Source organism: Rhinoderma darwinii, chromosome 4, assembly GCF_050947455.1.
Source record: "Rhinoderma darwinii isolate aRhiDar2 chromosome 4, aRhiDar2.hap1, whole genome shotgun sequence".
In the NCBI taxonomy this organism is placed as follows: Eukaryota; Metazoa; Chordata; class Amphibia; order Anura; family Rhinodermatidae; genus Rhinoderma; species Rhinoderma darwinii.
Genome location: NC_134690.1, coordinates 257,731,885 through 257,744,190, shown reverse-complemented (window position 1 = coordinate 257,744,190; position 12,306 = coordinate 257,731,885). Strand labels below are relative to the sequence as shown.

General features: G+C 42.0%; 1 protein-coding gene across 1 annotated transcript in view; it reads right to left on the bottom strand.

Moving 5' to 3' along the window:
• The window catches only part of MCM9 (minichromosome maintenance 9 homologous recombination repair factor), a 97,700-nt gene that overhangs the window by 72,186 nt on the left and 13,208 nt on the right, over positions 1-12,306 (bottom strand). Inside the window, exons 3-4 of the mRNA XM_075862414.1 lie at positions 3,446-3,759; positions 565-646 (exon numbers count right to left, since the gene is read on the bottom strand). Coding sequence (XP_075718529.1) covers positions 565-646; positions 3,446-3,759 — 396 coding nt within the window. The remainder of the gene's footprint in view (positions 1-564; positions 647-3,445; positions 3,760-12,306) is intronic.

Genomic DNA, 12,306 nt, shown 5'->3' with positions numbered 1-12,306 from the left:
CTTTGATAACTTTTCAATAAACTTTTTGAAATATGGAAGGCTGGGATCAAACGTGTTTTAAGCCACGATTTGCGGAAAAAACGCACTATTTTGCTGAGATTTTAGGAAAATTGCCGCAAAGTTCGGATCCCAGCCTAACAACTCCTTAATAAATGCACATAAGCAAGGATCTGCTCAGTCTGCGTTTGCCAATAACATTCAGCATGTACATCTGGAAGGTGTCTATAAACTTCTATGGGCCAGACAAAGCTTGAGTGATTGGTCTTTTTTTTTCTTTTACGATTTCTATTATTTAATTGCACTGAAAAGCGTAGTTGCCTAAGCTTTCAGGTACAGATCACATTTTTTTTATTAGGAGCCAATGACAGGTATTTTTGCAGTATTCCTTTTTTTTACCATTTTTATAGGGAGCATGACACTTGTTTATTTATTTATTTATTTTTTGAATGACTCCATTATTGTGAGAATAAATTATTATACATAGACTAACCCAGCATAACACAGATTTTATTAATCTTTCAATTAATTTTTGTATTAAATATAGTTACCGGATTAGTAAATTACCAGATTTGCAACTGTCAGCTAGGTCATCTTCCAAAACCACAATCATAGACCGGGGGATACTGCCCACAGACAGCCTCTGTACCTATTAACAGTTTAAAAGACAAACAGGAGTCATTCTTGGTAAAACAGGTGGCTTAAAAATAGAGGTTTATATAGCAGCTCTTCCCTTCACACAGACCCATATTTATCACTATCTGCATCTTTTTTTGGTGCATTTTACTAAACAACACGGTCTTCTCTACTGTGCAGCATACTTAACCACTCGTGCCAGAATTTAGCGCCATTTGCGTTATGCACATCAGTTTGTAAAAGCAGAATGAAAAGTGGGCATGTCTTACTGCTTGGGCAGGATCAAGGTGCACATCACGTTGTTTTGTCTTACGTCGGAGGCTTATATTCCTCCGACGGAGGTTGCAGCCATCGTCGGAAGGCTACAACATATCCTATTGTATAGGCATACAGTGGGCTATGCCACCTGTACCACACGGGCACTGCATGATCTAAAGCGCAGTGCCCTGGGAAGTTCCTGATGTAATTTTCCATATGTAGACCGCGATGTCAGGAGATTTAGGGTGCACTGAAATGCAGTAGATTTTGTTGCAGAAATTTCTGCGACAGAAAATCAGTACCATTTATCTGAACGGGGTTGCTCCTGCATTAGATACATGGATTTCTGCAAGTTCCATTCACATGAACGAAACAGATTTTCAGTTGTAGAAACAAATTTTGCCGTGTTTGACTGCACTCTTACAATGCCAGAGTCCCCGGCCAGAGCATTGGAAGTGCTCTGCCCTGGGAACTATATGGACAATGACATCAACAGCTTCCTCAGGGCCGGAATCCCCAGGAAGAGCAAGCTACTTGATGGCTCTTTCCAGGACTCCATCCCGGAGGATGCTCCGGATCTTGTATGTTTAATGTATATCTGTGACAAATGCCATACAGCGGCATCCGTTACCTATAGACTCTCATGTTAAAAATTAAAAACCTTTTTGAAGGATCACTCAGGATGGAATAGTGTAGTAGGAAATTGGAAAATTTTTAATCATCAAGTTATAGCGCTGAGGAATACATTGAGATGAATACAAATCAGTGCACTCCTGTGAACTGCAGCGGTTACTCAATAATTAAAGGGGCTCTGTCACCAGTTTATTAATTTCCTATCCCCTGACTAATCTAATAGGCGCTAGGGTGCTGACAACTACAGTGTCATTTTTTTCCAGAAACATTTATTATTTGCAAAGTTGTGTGCATTTTTCTAAATATGCTAATGTGGCTCAAATAGCCAAATAGGAGGCGACTCTTTCTTTACACTCTGGGTGGTGTAATGTTTTCTGTATGACGCTGTCCAATCAGCATACAGCTTCTCCCCCTTCCCTGCCCAGCAACACGGCGTGATCATATAGTATACAGCTTCCATTCCAGACTGTGTTTTCAACTTTTGATATCTCCGGGTGTTTCACAGCTAGAACTGCGATAGAATCTCATCTTTCATATGACACCAGAACTGCTGTCCTAGGTGGTCCACAGCCCGAGATATGGCTGTTAAGTGATCCCCCTTCCCTCCAGCCTCAGTCTCTCACACGGTGTGAAGCAGCTTCATGCTGATAGGACAGTGTCAGAGGCTGTGAGGCAGCTCCACCTCAGGAGAATCACTGCGGTTACCGCCCAGTTGTCTAATAAAGGCTCATTTACATATATAGAAAAAAAGCTCATAACTTTTAAAATAAACTTTTTGGGACACAATTTTCACTAGCATTATCAGTGTGACAGCGCCTATTAGATTAGCTAGGAGGTCGTGCATTACTAAACTAGTGACAGAGCCGCTTTAAAATTGAAAAATCTCACTACAAAAAGTTTGTGTATCCCTGGTCTAATAAGCAATAATTGTTTTTAACATTTAAATCGCTGCAGATTTGACAATTTTTGACTGAATTACAATGGAGTCTCCCCTGGACTCTGCGGTACACTATATTCTTTACAGCATCGTACAACAAATGCATATTCACAAAATCAACAATGTAAAATGTATAATACTTTTAGGCCTCATGCACGCAAACGTATTTTTTCCCTCCCGTAAATACTGGCGTAAATACGGGTCCTGGGTCACACGTATTCGACCAGTATTGCACCAGTATTTATGGACCCGTGCCCGTAAATACGGGTCCGGTGTCACCAGTATTCCACACGTATTTACGGGCACGTTTTCTCTGCAAAATTGCACTGCACTAAATCGGCAGCCCTTCTCTCTATCAGTGCAGGATAGAGAGAAGGGGAAGCCCTTTCCGTAGTAAAAGAAATTCATACTTACCTGTCCGTTGTCTTGGTGACGCGTCCCTCTTTCGACATCCAGCCGACCTCCCTGGATGACGCGGCAGTCCATGTGACCGCTGCAGCGGTCACATGGGCTGAAACGTCATCCCAGGAGGCCGGACTGGAGGAAGAAGCAGGGAGTTCTGGGTAAGTATGAACGTCTTTTTTTTTTTTTTTTACAGGTTGATCTATATTGTGATCGGTAGTTTCTGTCCAGGGTGCTGAAAGAGTTACTGCCGATCGTTTAACTCTTTCAGCACCCTGGACAGTGACTATTTACGGACGTCGCCTAGCAACGCTCCCGTAATTACGGGTGCACACACGTAGTCACCCGTAATTACGGGAGCCCCATAGACTTCTATGGGCCTGCCCGTGCCGTAATTACGGCCTGAAATAGGACATGTTCTATATTTTTCAACGGCACGGGCACCTTCCCGTAAGCATACGGGGAGGTACCCGTGGCCAATAGAAGTCCATTGGCCTGTAAAAACGTGCCGTAATTACGAGCGTTTTTACGTTAGTGTGCATGGAGCCTTAGTAACTGTATAAAAAAAGCAGAAACAATCACCTGTTCCTGAATCTTGATCTCCTGGTAATCTCTGCAGCTGGCTGGAGAGGACAATTCTGAAAGGCAGGTAAATTTGCTGGAGTTGCAGCCTTCTTCATTGGAGCAAGAAACAGGAGGGGAGAACGAGTAATACTGTTCAAAGTCAGCTCTGACTGTAATGACATGTTTACACTTGTTGCACATAAAGTCTTGCTCGTACTCAAGGACTTTCACTAAACTAGTCCGAATAACAGTGCCCGTGACCGACAAAAAGTGGCCGACATCTCTGGTGTGTGGAATGTGCTCTCGTGTTAATTCTGGGCAGACTGGCAAACCTGGAAGATAATATTTTTAAGGAAATAATTAACAGATTACAACGATTATTGTAAGTGAAATATATATTTTAATTTTCAGGACACTAGAGTGAATGAGAAATCTCTTTGTATACACGATAAATCTGTCAATCCCAGGTAACGGGGGTGAGGAAAAGAACACCATGAATTTAAAAGTATACTATGGGTGAGGATTTATTAACACTGGCGTCTTATGCACCAGTCTGAACACACAGTTCGACACTAACCCGCATGATGGAGAAAAAAATAAAAAAAAACACTGGTAGTTTTGCCAAGTACTTACCCCTTTTTGAAAAATATTACCTTGCATATAGTCTTGAAATAACACAGGGTTAGTATTTGTAACACACACATATACAATATATATATATATTTTAACATTGCTGAAATTACTGTTGAAAAAAAACAATGCCAGTGGGTGATATTTGATTTTTCTGTTGGAATTAGAAAAAAAGAAACAAATTAAGCTTTTTTGTTTGTGTTATGAAGATTTCTTGAGTATCCAATCTGTGTAATCTCTTTTCCTCAGTCTCTCATGGATTTCCACACATTGGTTTTTGATACCCGATTCCGCTGTGTAAACTCTTCTTCGTATGTATTTCTATTGGGGATTGCATCAATTCTATGTTTTGAATGCAACCTATTCGCACTGAGAATAGCGTTACAGGTCAGTGGTTTTCTGTATAAAGTTGTAACTACCTTATTTTTTTTGATATCTCCACATATCCAGAAATATATATTTTTTCTTTCCCTGGCCTGTGGAGCCTGCAAATCTTAGATTATAACAGTCGTCATTAATCTAACTTTCTGTTATCTATTCCTCCTAGTCCCATCCCACCTCAAATTGATACCCCTGGCCATATTTATCTATACATTCATGTTAATCCCTCCACTCAACCTCCTTTACCCTTAGCTCACTCGTTGTGGAGCAGCTGCACTCAACGTGAGCCCCACTCACTCCTGGCACCGGCTCATTTTGCGCAAGTGCACTGGCCCCCCTTGGTTTGGCGTCGGCCAGTCACCTAGCAACCCAGCCGGCGCCGAGACCCAGCAGGCACATGCTTGGCTGCCCGGTTTCAGCCTGTTGCCAAATAACCAGGCAACAGTGCTGAATCACTATGAAGAGGTTCAGCCTCACTGACCGGCATCCTCAGTGCCACTACTGAAGCACCACCGTTCCTCCCTAGTGCGGGCCTCGGCCCCCCACTACTAAGGCTCTGACACAGGAGGAGCCTGCTCCCCCTCCCCCAGTCTTCCACCTGCATGACGTAATCCAGATATTCTTTAGGGCCTGTTCACATCAGCATTGGCTTCTGTTCATGGGTTCCACTTCCGTTGCAGCTTTCCATTGGAGGAACCCATGAGCACAAAGGCAAACGGAACCCATGGATTAGAATAAGGGAAGTTTGTACAATGGAATTTATGACTGCTTCGCTTGATAACTCTTTGGACCGTTTTAGACTAAAATTGGGACCCATGGGACACATATTGGATCTCTCAATCCTCCTGAGAATAATGTGGACTGAGCTTTGAACTTCTTGTGATTAGGGACCTACTCCTAGTCTTCCCCCTACCCCCCCCCCCCCCACCCTCCTTCCTTTTGTTCTTTTTTCCCTGTTTTGTCCTGTCTGGTCTCCCAAATGGGACTTGGATTAATAATATTTGCCTGTTCTCATACTGATTTGTATAATTTGATATTTTGACTTTTTGTTCTCTATATGTTCTAAAAAAAAAACAAAACCTCTTAAAAATATTCAGTTGAAACCAAATGGAACCCATGAATGGAAACCAACGCTGATGTAAACACACCCTTACAGTTGTTAAACTTAAAGAGGCTCTGTCACCAGATTTTGCAACCCCTATCTGCTATTGCAGCAGATAGGCGCTGCAATGTAGATTACAGTAACGGTTTTATTTTTAAAAAACTAGCATTTTTGGCCAAGTTATGACCATTTTCGTATTTATGCAAATGAGGCTTGCAAAAGTCCAAGTGGGTGTGTTTAAAAGTAAAAGTCCAAGTGGGCGTGTATTAGGTGCGTACATCGGGGCGTTTTTAATACTTTCACTAGCTGGGCGCTGTGAAGAGAAGTAACATCCTCTTCTCTTCAGAACGCCCAGCTTGTGACAGTGCAGATCTGTGACGTCACTCACAGGTCCTGCATCGTGACGGCCACATCGGCAGCAGAGGCTACAGTTGATTCTGCAGCAGCATCAGCGTTTGCAGGTAAGATCGACTTACCTGCAAACGCTGATGCTGCTGCAGAATCAACTGTAGCCTCTGGTGCCGATGTGGCCGTCACGATGCAGGACCTGTGAGTGACGTCACAGATCTGCACTGTCACAAGCTGGGCGTTCTGAAGAGAAGAGGATGTTACTTCTCTTCACAGCGCCCAGCTAGTGAAAGTATTAAAAACGCCCCGATGTACGCACATAATACACACCCACTTGGACTTTTACTTTTAAACACACCCACTTGGACTTTTGCAAGCCTCATTTGCATAACTACAAAAATGGTCATAACTTGGCCAAAAATGCTCGTTTTTTAAAAATAAAAACGTTACTGTAATCTACATTGCAGCGCCTATCTGCTGCAATAGCAGATAGGGGTTGCAAAATCTGGTGACAGAGCCCATGCCCCCTGGGAGGCCCCTATTACTGGTGCAAATTTTAAAGTACTTAAAGAAAGGAAAAAAGGGTTCTGTTTCCCCGAAAGGCGTTGTATTTTAGAGACTCCTGTTTTATTGTGTCTTATGCAATAAATATATTTTACCAGTATCCTACTGAGTCGAGGAAGTTTTGCGCCTGGTTGGTGTCCCTTTCTTAAACCGTGTTCACGCGTCGGATTTTGCGTGGTGAGACCCACCCCGAAATCCACCATGGAATTATTCCTGCCGTCGGCAGAAAGATTCCTCCTCCCAATGCCTTCAGTAGCAAGTTTGGCTGGGATCTGTCCGAATATTGAGGACGACGCTTCTTTTTCGAGCTAGTTGAAGAAATCAGCTAGCAGACAAAAAGAAGCGTCTGACTCCAATTAAAATGAATGGGAGACGGAATTTAGCTGAAACCGCCGCAAAAATTCTGCCGTGTGAACAGGGCCTTAGGTCTCACGCACACATGTGTATTTGCGTCCGCAATTCATCCGCAAAAATGTGGATGAATTGCAGACCCATTCATTTCAATGGGCACATACACACGACATCGTGTGGGGGCCGCAATAGCAGACTGCAAATACTCAGGACAAGTCATTTTATGGTCTGCAATTGTGGTCCAGCCCCATTGAAATAAATGCACATCTTCTATGTGCACGATCCGTGAGATTGCGGATGGCCCGCGTGATCACGAACAGTGCACACGGCTACGGCCGTGTCTAAGGCCTTACAGTCAATCCCCACCGGGGAGGCCAGGGACAATCGTACCCATCAGGAAGGGGCAAAGTAGGGCCCTTCACCTTGCTATAAAGGAGTTTGCATAGATTTCCATTATAATTGACCCCATTTTCTGGCATAAATCATGAATTTGTTGGGCCGACCCTTTTGCTAAGCCCACACCACTTTATTCCAAAAATGGCAAAGGAAGATTAACCTGTTGCGGACCTGCTCCGCAATAGTATGGCGCACGCCGCTTATTGAAGCAGACCTGCGCCGTACTATTGCGGAGCAGGAATAAACGGTCACTGTGTGAAATCAAATAGGGATAACATAGCGACGGCAGCGGTAATTGACAGCCGACCATCTCGGTTACTGGGCTGGGGACCAATCAGCATGCCTCCAATTGGTCAGTCTTCAGAGACTGACCAATCACAGCCGTCTATGATGTAGTCTATAGGAGAAAGCTGCTGTCACCATCACTGACCTCATTTCTGTGAGATCGGTGAGAAGATCAGAGAGACATACAAGTGGGGAAAAAAAAAGCTTTTTATTAACCCCTTCCCGCAAATGGGCGTACTGTAACGCCCTGAGGATGAAGCGGGCACAGGAGCTGTGCGCGCTTCATCTTCAGCGGGTGTCGGCTGTAATATACAGCCGACATCCAAATGCAACGGCGGCGATTGACGTTGTTTAACCCCTTAAATGTCGCTGTCAATAGCGACAGCAGCAGTTAAGGGATTGACACAGAGGGAGGGGGCTCCTTCTACACCCCATTGGCCCCCCCGCAAAAAATCTCGGAGTGCCGATGGTTGCTATGGCAACCAGGAAGCCTAGCAACGACTTCCTGGTCAGCCAGGTACGGAAGACTAAGGCAGGACTTAATAGACTGACTGTCAGTTGTAAAATGACAGTTACAATACACTGCACTACATAAGTAGTGCAGTGTATTGTACAGGGGATCAGATCAGACCTTCAAGTCCCCAAGTAAGTGTAAAAATAAAAGAAGTTTTAGAAAAATAAATAAATAAATACAAGTTTTATCTAATAAAAACAATATATCACCCCGTTTCCTTGATCAAGTGCTTTAAAAATTCGATTTTTTTTTAAAAAAAAACGACACATAAAATAGTTATTGCCGCGTTCGTATTGGCCTGAAATATAAAAATATCACATTTATCCCGCACGGTGATAACTGTAAAAATTTTTTATCAAAAGACAACGGTAGAAACTCCTTTTTTGGACACGTTGTTTAAAAAAAAAAAAATGGAATAAAAAGCGATCAAAAAGTCGCAAGTACCCCAAAATGGTACCAATAAAAACTAGTTTGTCACGCAAAAAACAAGCCCTCACTTCGCTCTGTCGACAAAAAATAAAAAAAGTTATGGCTCTCAGGATATGGTGACACAATCAATCTGCAACATCTATTGTGTACTAATTTTTGCAAAATCTTTGGGTCAAAATGCCTACTACACCTCATGATAAAATTCCTTAAAGTGGTGTCGTTTCCCAAATGGGGTCACTTCTCGGGGGTTTTCACTGTACAGATAACTCAGCGCAATGCGTCAAAAAACTATTTTGTAAAATCTCCACTCTCAAAACTAAATTGCGCTATTTCCCTTTAGACCCTTGCCGTGTATCCAAATAGCAGTTTACAACCACATATGGGGTATTTCCTTACTCAGGAGAAATCGTGCAACAAATTTTGGGGTGTTTTTGGTCCTGTATTCCTTGTGGAAATGAAAAATTATGAGCTAAAACTACATCATATTGGGAAAAACGTTTTTTTTTCCCATTTTCACGTCCCAATTCTAAGAAAATCTATAAAACACCTGAGGGATCAAAATGCTCACTACACCTCTAATTTAATTCTTTGAGGAGTATATAGTCTCCAAAATGGGATCACACCATGGGAATTTCTACTGTACTGGTACTTCAGGGGCTTTGCAAATGCAACATGGCCCCCAGAAACCAATTCAGCAAAATCTGAGCTGCAAAATCCAAATGGCGCTCCTTTCCTCCAGAGCCCTGCTGTGGGTCCAAACAGCAGTTTATTATCACATATGGGGTATTCCTGTAATCAAGAGAAATTGCTTTACAAATGTTGATGTGCTTTTTCTCCTTTATTCCTTGTAATAATTAGAAAATTCAGTGTTTCTTTAGAAAATAAGTAGATTTTCATCTTCACAGACTAATTCCAATAGATTCATCAAAAAACCCGTTGGGTCAAAATGCTAACTATACCACTAGAAAAATTCCTTGAGGGGTGTATTTTCCAAAATGGGGTCTCTTTTGGGTGGTTTCCACTGTTTAGGTCCCTCCACAGTGCGTTGCAAACGCGACATGGCACCGAAAACCATTCCAGTAAAATCTGAGCTCCAAAATCGAAATAGCGCTCCTTCTCTTCCGAGCTCAGCCGTGGATCCAAATAGCAGTTTATTACAACATATGGTGTATTTCCGTAATCGGGAAAAATTGCTTTACCAATTGCTTTTTCTCCTTTATTCCATGCAAAAATTAGAAAATTCTATATTTTTCCAGAAAAAAACAAACCGTTGATTTTCTTTTTCACAGACTAATTCAAATGAATTTAGCAAAAAATCTGTGCGGTCAAAATGCTAACTATACCCCTAGATAAATTTCCTGAGGGGTGTAGTTTCAAAAATGGGGTCACTCTTGGGGGGTTTCCACTGTTTTGGCACCACAAGACCTCTTCAAACCTGACGTGGTGCCTAAAATATATTCTAATAAAAAGGAGGCCCCAAAATCCACTAGGTGCTCCTTTGCTTCTGAGGCCTGTGTTTCAGTCCATTAGCAAACTAGGGCCACATGTGGGATATTTCTAAAAACTGCAGAATCTCGGCAATAAATATTGAGATGCATTTCTTGGGTAAAACCTTCTATGCTTCAGAAAAAAAAAAAATATGTTTTACAATTTAATTTTGGCAAAAAAAAAATTCTATTTTAAATTTCACCTCTAATTTGCTTCGATTCCTGTGAAACGCCTAAAGGGTTTAAACACTTTTTGAAGGCAGTTTTGAATACTTTGAGGGGAGCAGTTTTCAAAATGGGGTGATTTATGGAGGTTTCTTATATATGGCTCTCTCAAAAGCACTTAAGAACTGAACTTGTCCCTGAAAATATAGCCTTTTGAAATTTTCTTTAACGCTCCAGGACATATTAGGTCATGGTAACGTTCGCGCTCCATGACATAATAGTATGTCATGGATGAAACAGGGCGCGTTCATGAGCTGTGATAGCCGGTTGTCGGAAACCGCAGCTATCACAGCTCAATGTGCAGGGACCGATCGCGGTGGTCACCGCAGATTAACCCCTCAGAGGCCGCGTTCAATAGCACCTTCTTAGGGGTTAAACCGCCATTGACGGCCCGCTACATGATAGCAGGCGGCGATGGCTAATATGGCAACCAGAGTCCTAACAATGGACTAACATATGCCATCGACGGAAGCCTAGTGGGTCCTGACAGAGTCAGGACCTACTATGCTTGCTGTCCGTGAGTAGCTGACAGCTCTAATACACTGCACTACGCATGTAGTGCAGTGTATTAGAATTGCGGTCAGGGCCTCGTGCCCTCAAGTCCCCTAGTGGGACAAAGTTAAAAAGTAAAAGTAAAAAAAAAAGGTGTGCAAAAGAAAATAAAAGTTTTAAAAGTGATAAAAGTAAAAATCCCCCCTATTCCCTCATCAGTCTTTATTATTAAAATAAATAAACAAATAAACTATACATAATTGGTATCGCCGCGTCCTTAACGGCCTGAACTACAAAATTATTTCGTTATTTATCCCGCAATGTGAGCGCCATAAAAGAAAATAATAATAAACCATACCAGAATCACAATTTTTTTTGTCACTTCACGTCCTAAAAAATGGAATAAAAAGAGATCAAAAAGTCGCATGTACCTAAAAATGGTCCTGATCGAAACTACAGTTCGTTACGCAAAAAAAAAAAGTCCTCGCACATCTTTGTTGATTGAAAAATAAAAAAGTTATGGCTCTTAGAATAAGGCAACACAAAAAGTAAATGATTTTTTACAAAACTTATTTTATTGTGCAAACGCCATGAGACATAAAAAAAACTATAAACATCTGGTATCGCCGTAATCGTATCGCCCCACAGAATACAGTGAATGTCATTTATATCGCATGGTGAACGCTGTATGAAAAAAATAGAATAAAAAACAATAGTAGAATTGCTGTTTTTTAGTCACTACGCCTCTTAAAAATAGAAAAAAAACTGATCAAAAAGTCTCCTGCACCCCATGAAAACTGCAAGGAATTCCTCAAGGGGTCTAGTTTCCAAAATAGGGTGACTTTTTTTTGGGGGGGGGGGGGTTTCCACTGTTTTGGCACCACAAGACCTCTTCAAACCGGACTTGGAGCCTAATAAAAAGGAGGCCTCAAAATCCTCTAGGTGCTCCTTTGCTTCGGTGCCCGGTGTTTCAGTCCATTACCGCACAAGGGCGACAAGTGGGGTATTTCTCAAAACTGCAGAATCTGGGCGGCAATAAGTATTGAGTTGCGTTTCTCTGGTAAAACCTTCTGTTTTACAGAAAAAAAAAATGGAACAAACAGGGATTTTCTGACAAAAAAAATAAATATTTAAATTTCACCTCTACTTTGCTCTAAATTCCTGTGAAACACCTAAAGGGTTAATAAGCTTTATATATGCTGCTGTGAATACTTTGAGGGGTCTAGTTTATAAAATTGGGTGTTTGATAGGAGTTTCTAATATATAGGCCCCTCAAAGCAACTTCAGAACTGGAACCTAAAAAAAATAATAAAATGAGACAATTCTTCGCTTCTTACATTATACGGATAATGAGCCGTGCCCACCCCGAGATGACCCCAGTTTTGACCGTTTGTATAAACGGAGACCCCTATTAGACAATTTCAGTGCCCGGTTTTCCCAAGCATACACCTCGAGAATTGTATTTCTTTTGATGAGTCCTTGGTACATTTTAAAGGGAGGCTTCAATTCCGCCAGTACCTGCCGGGTAGGAGGGCAAGGTATGGTGTGAAGATGTATAAGCTGTGCGAGAGTGCATCAGGGTATACCTACAAATTTAGGGTATATGAAGGGAAGGACACCAGTATTCAGACCCCAGAATGCCCCCCCTTACTGGGAGTTAATGCAAAAATTGTGT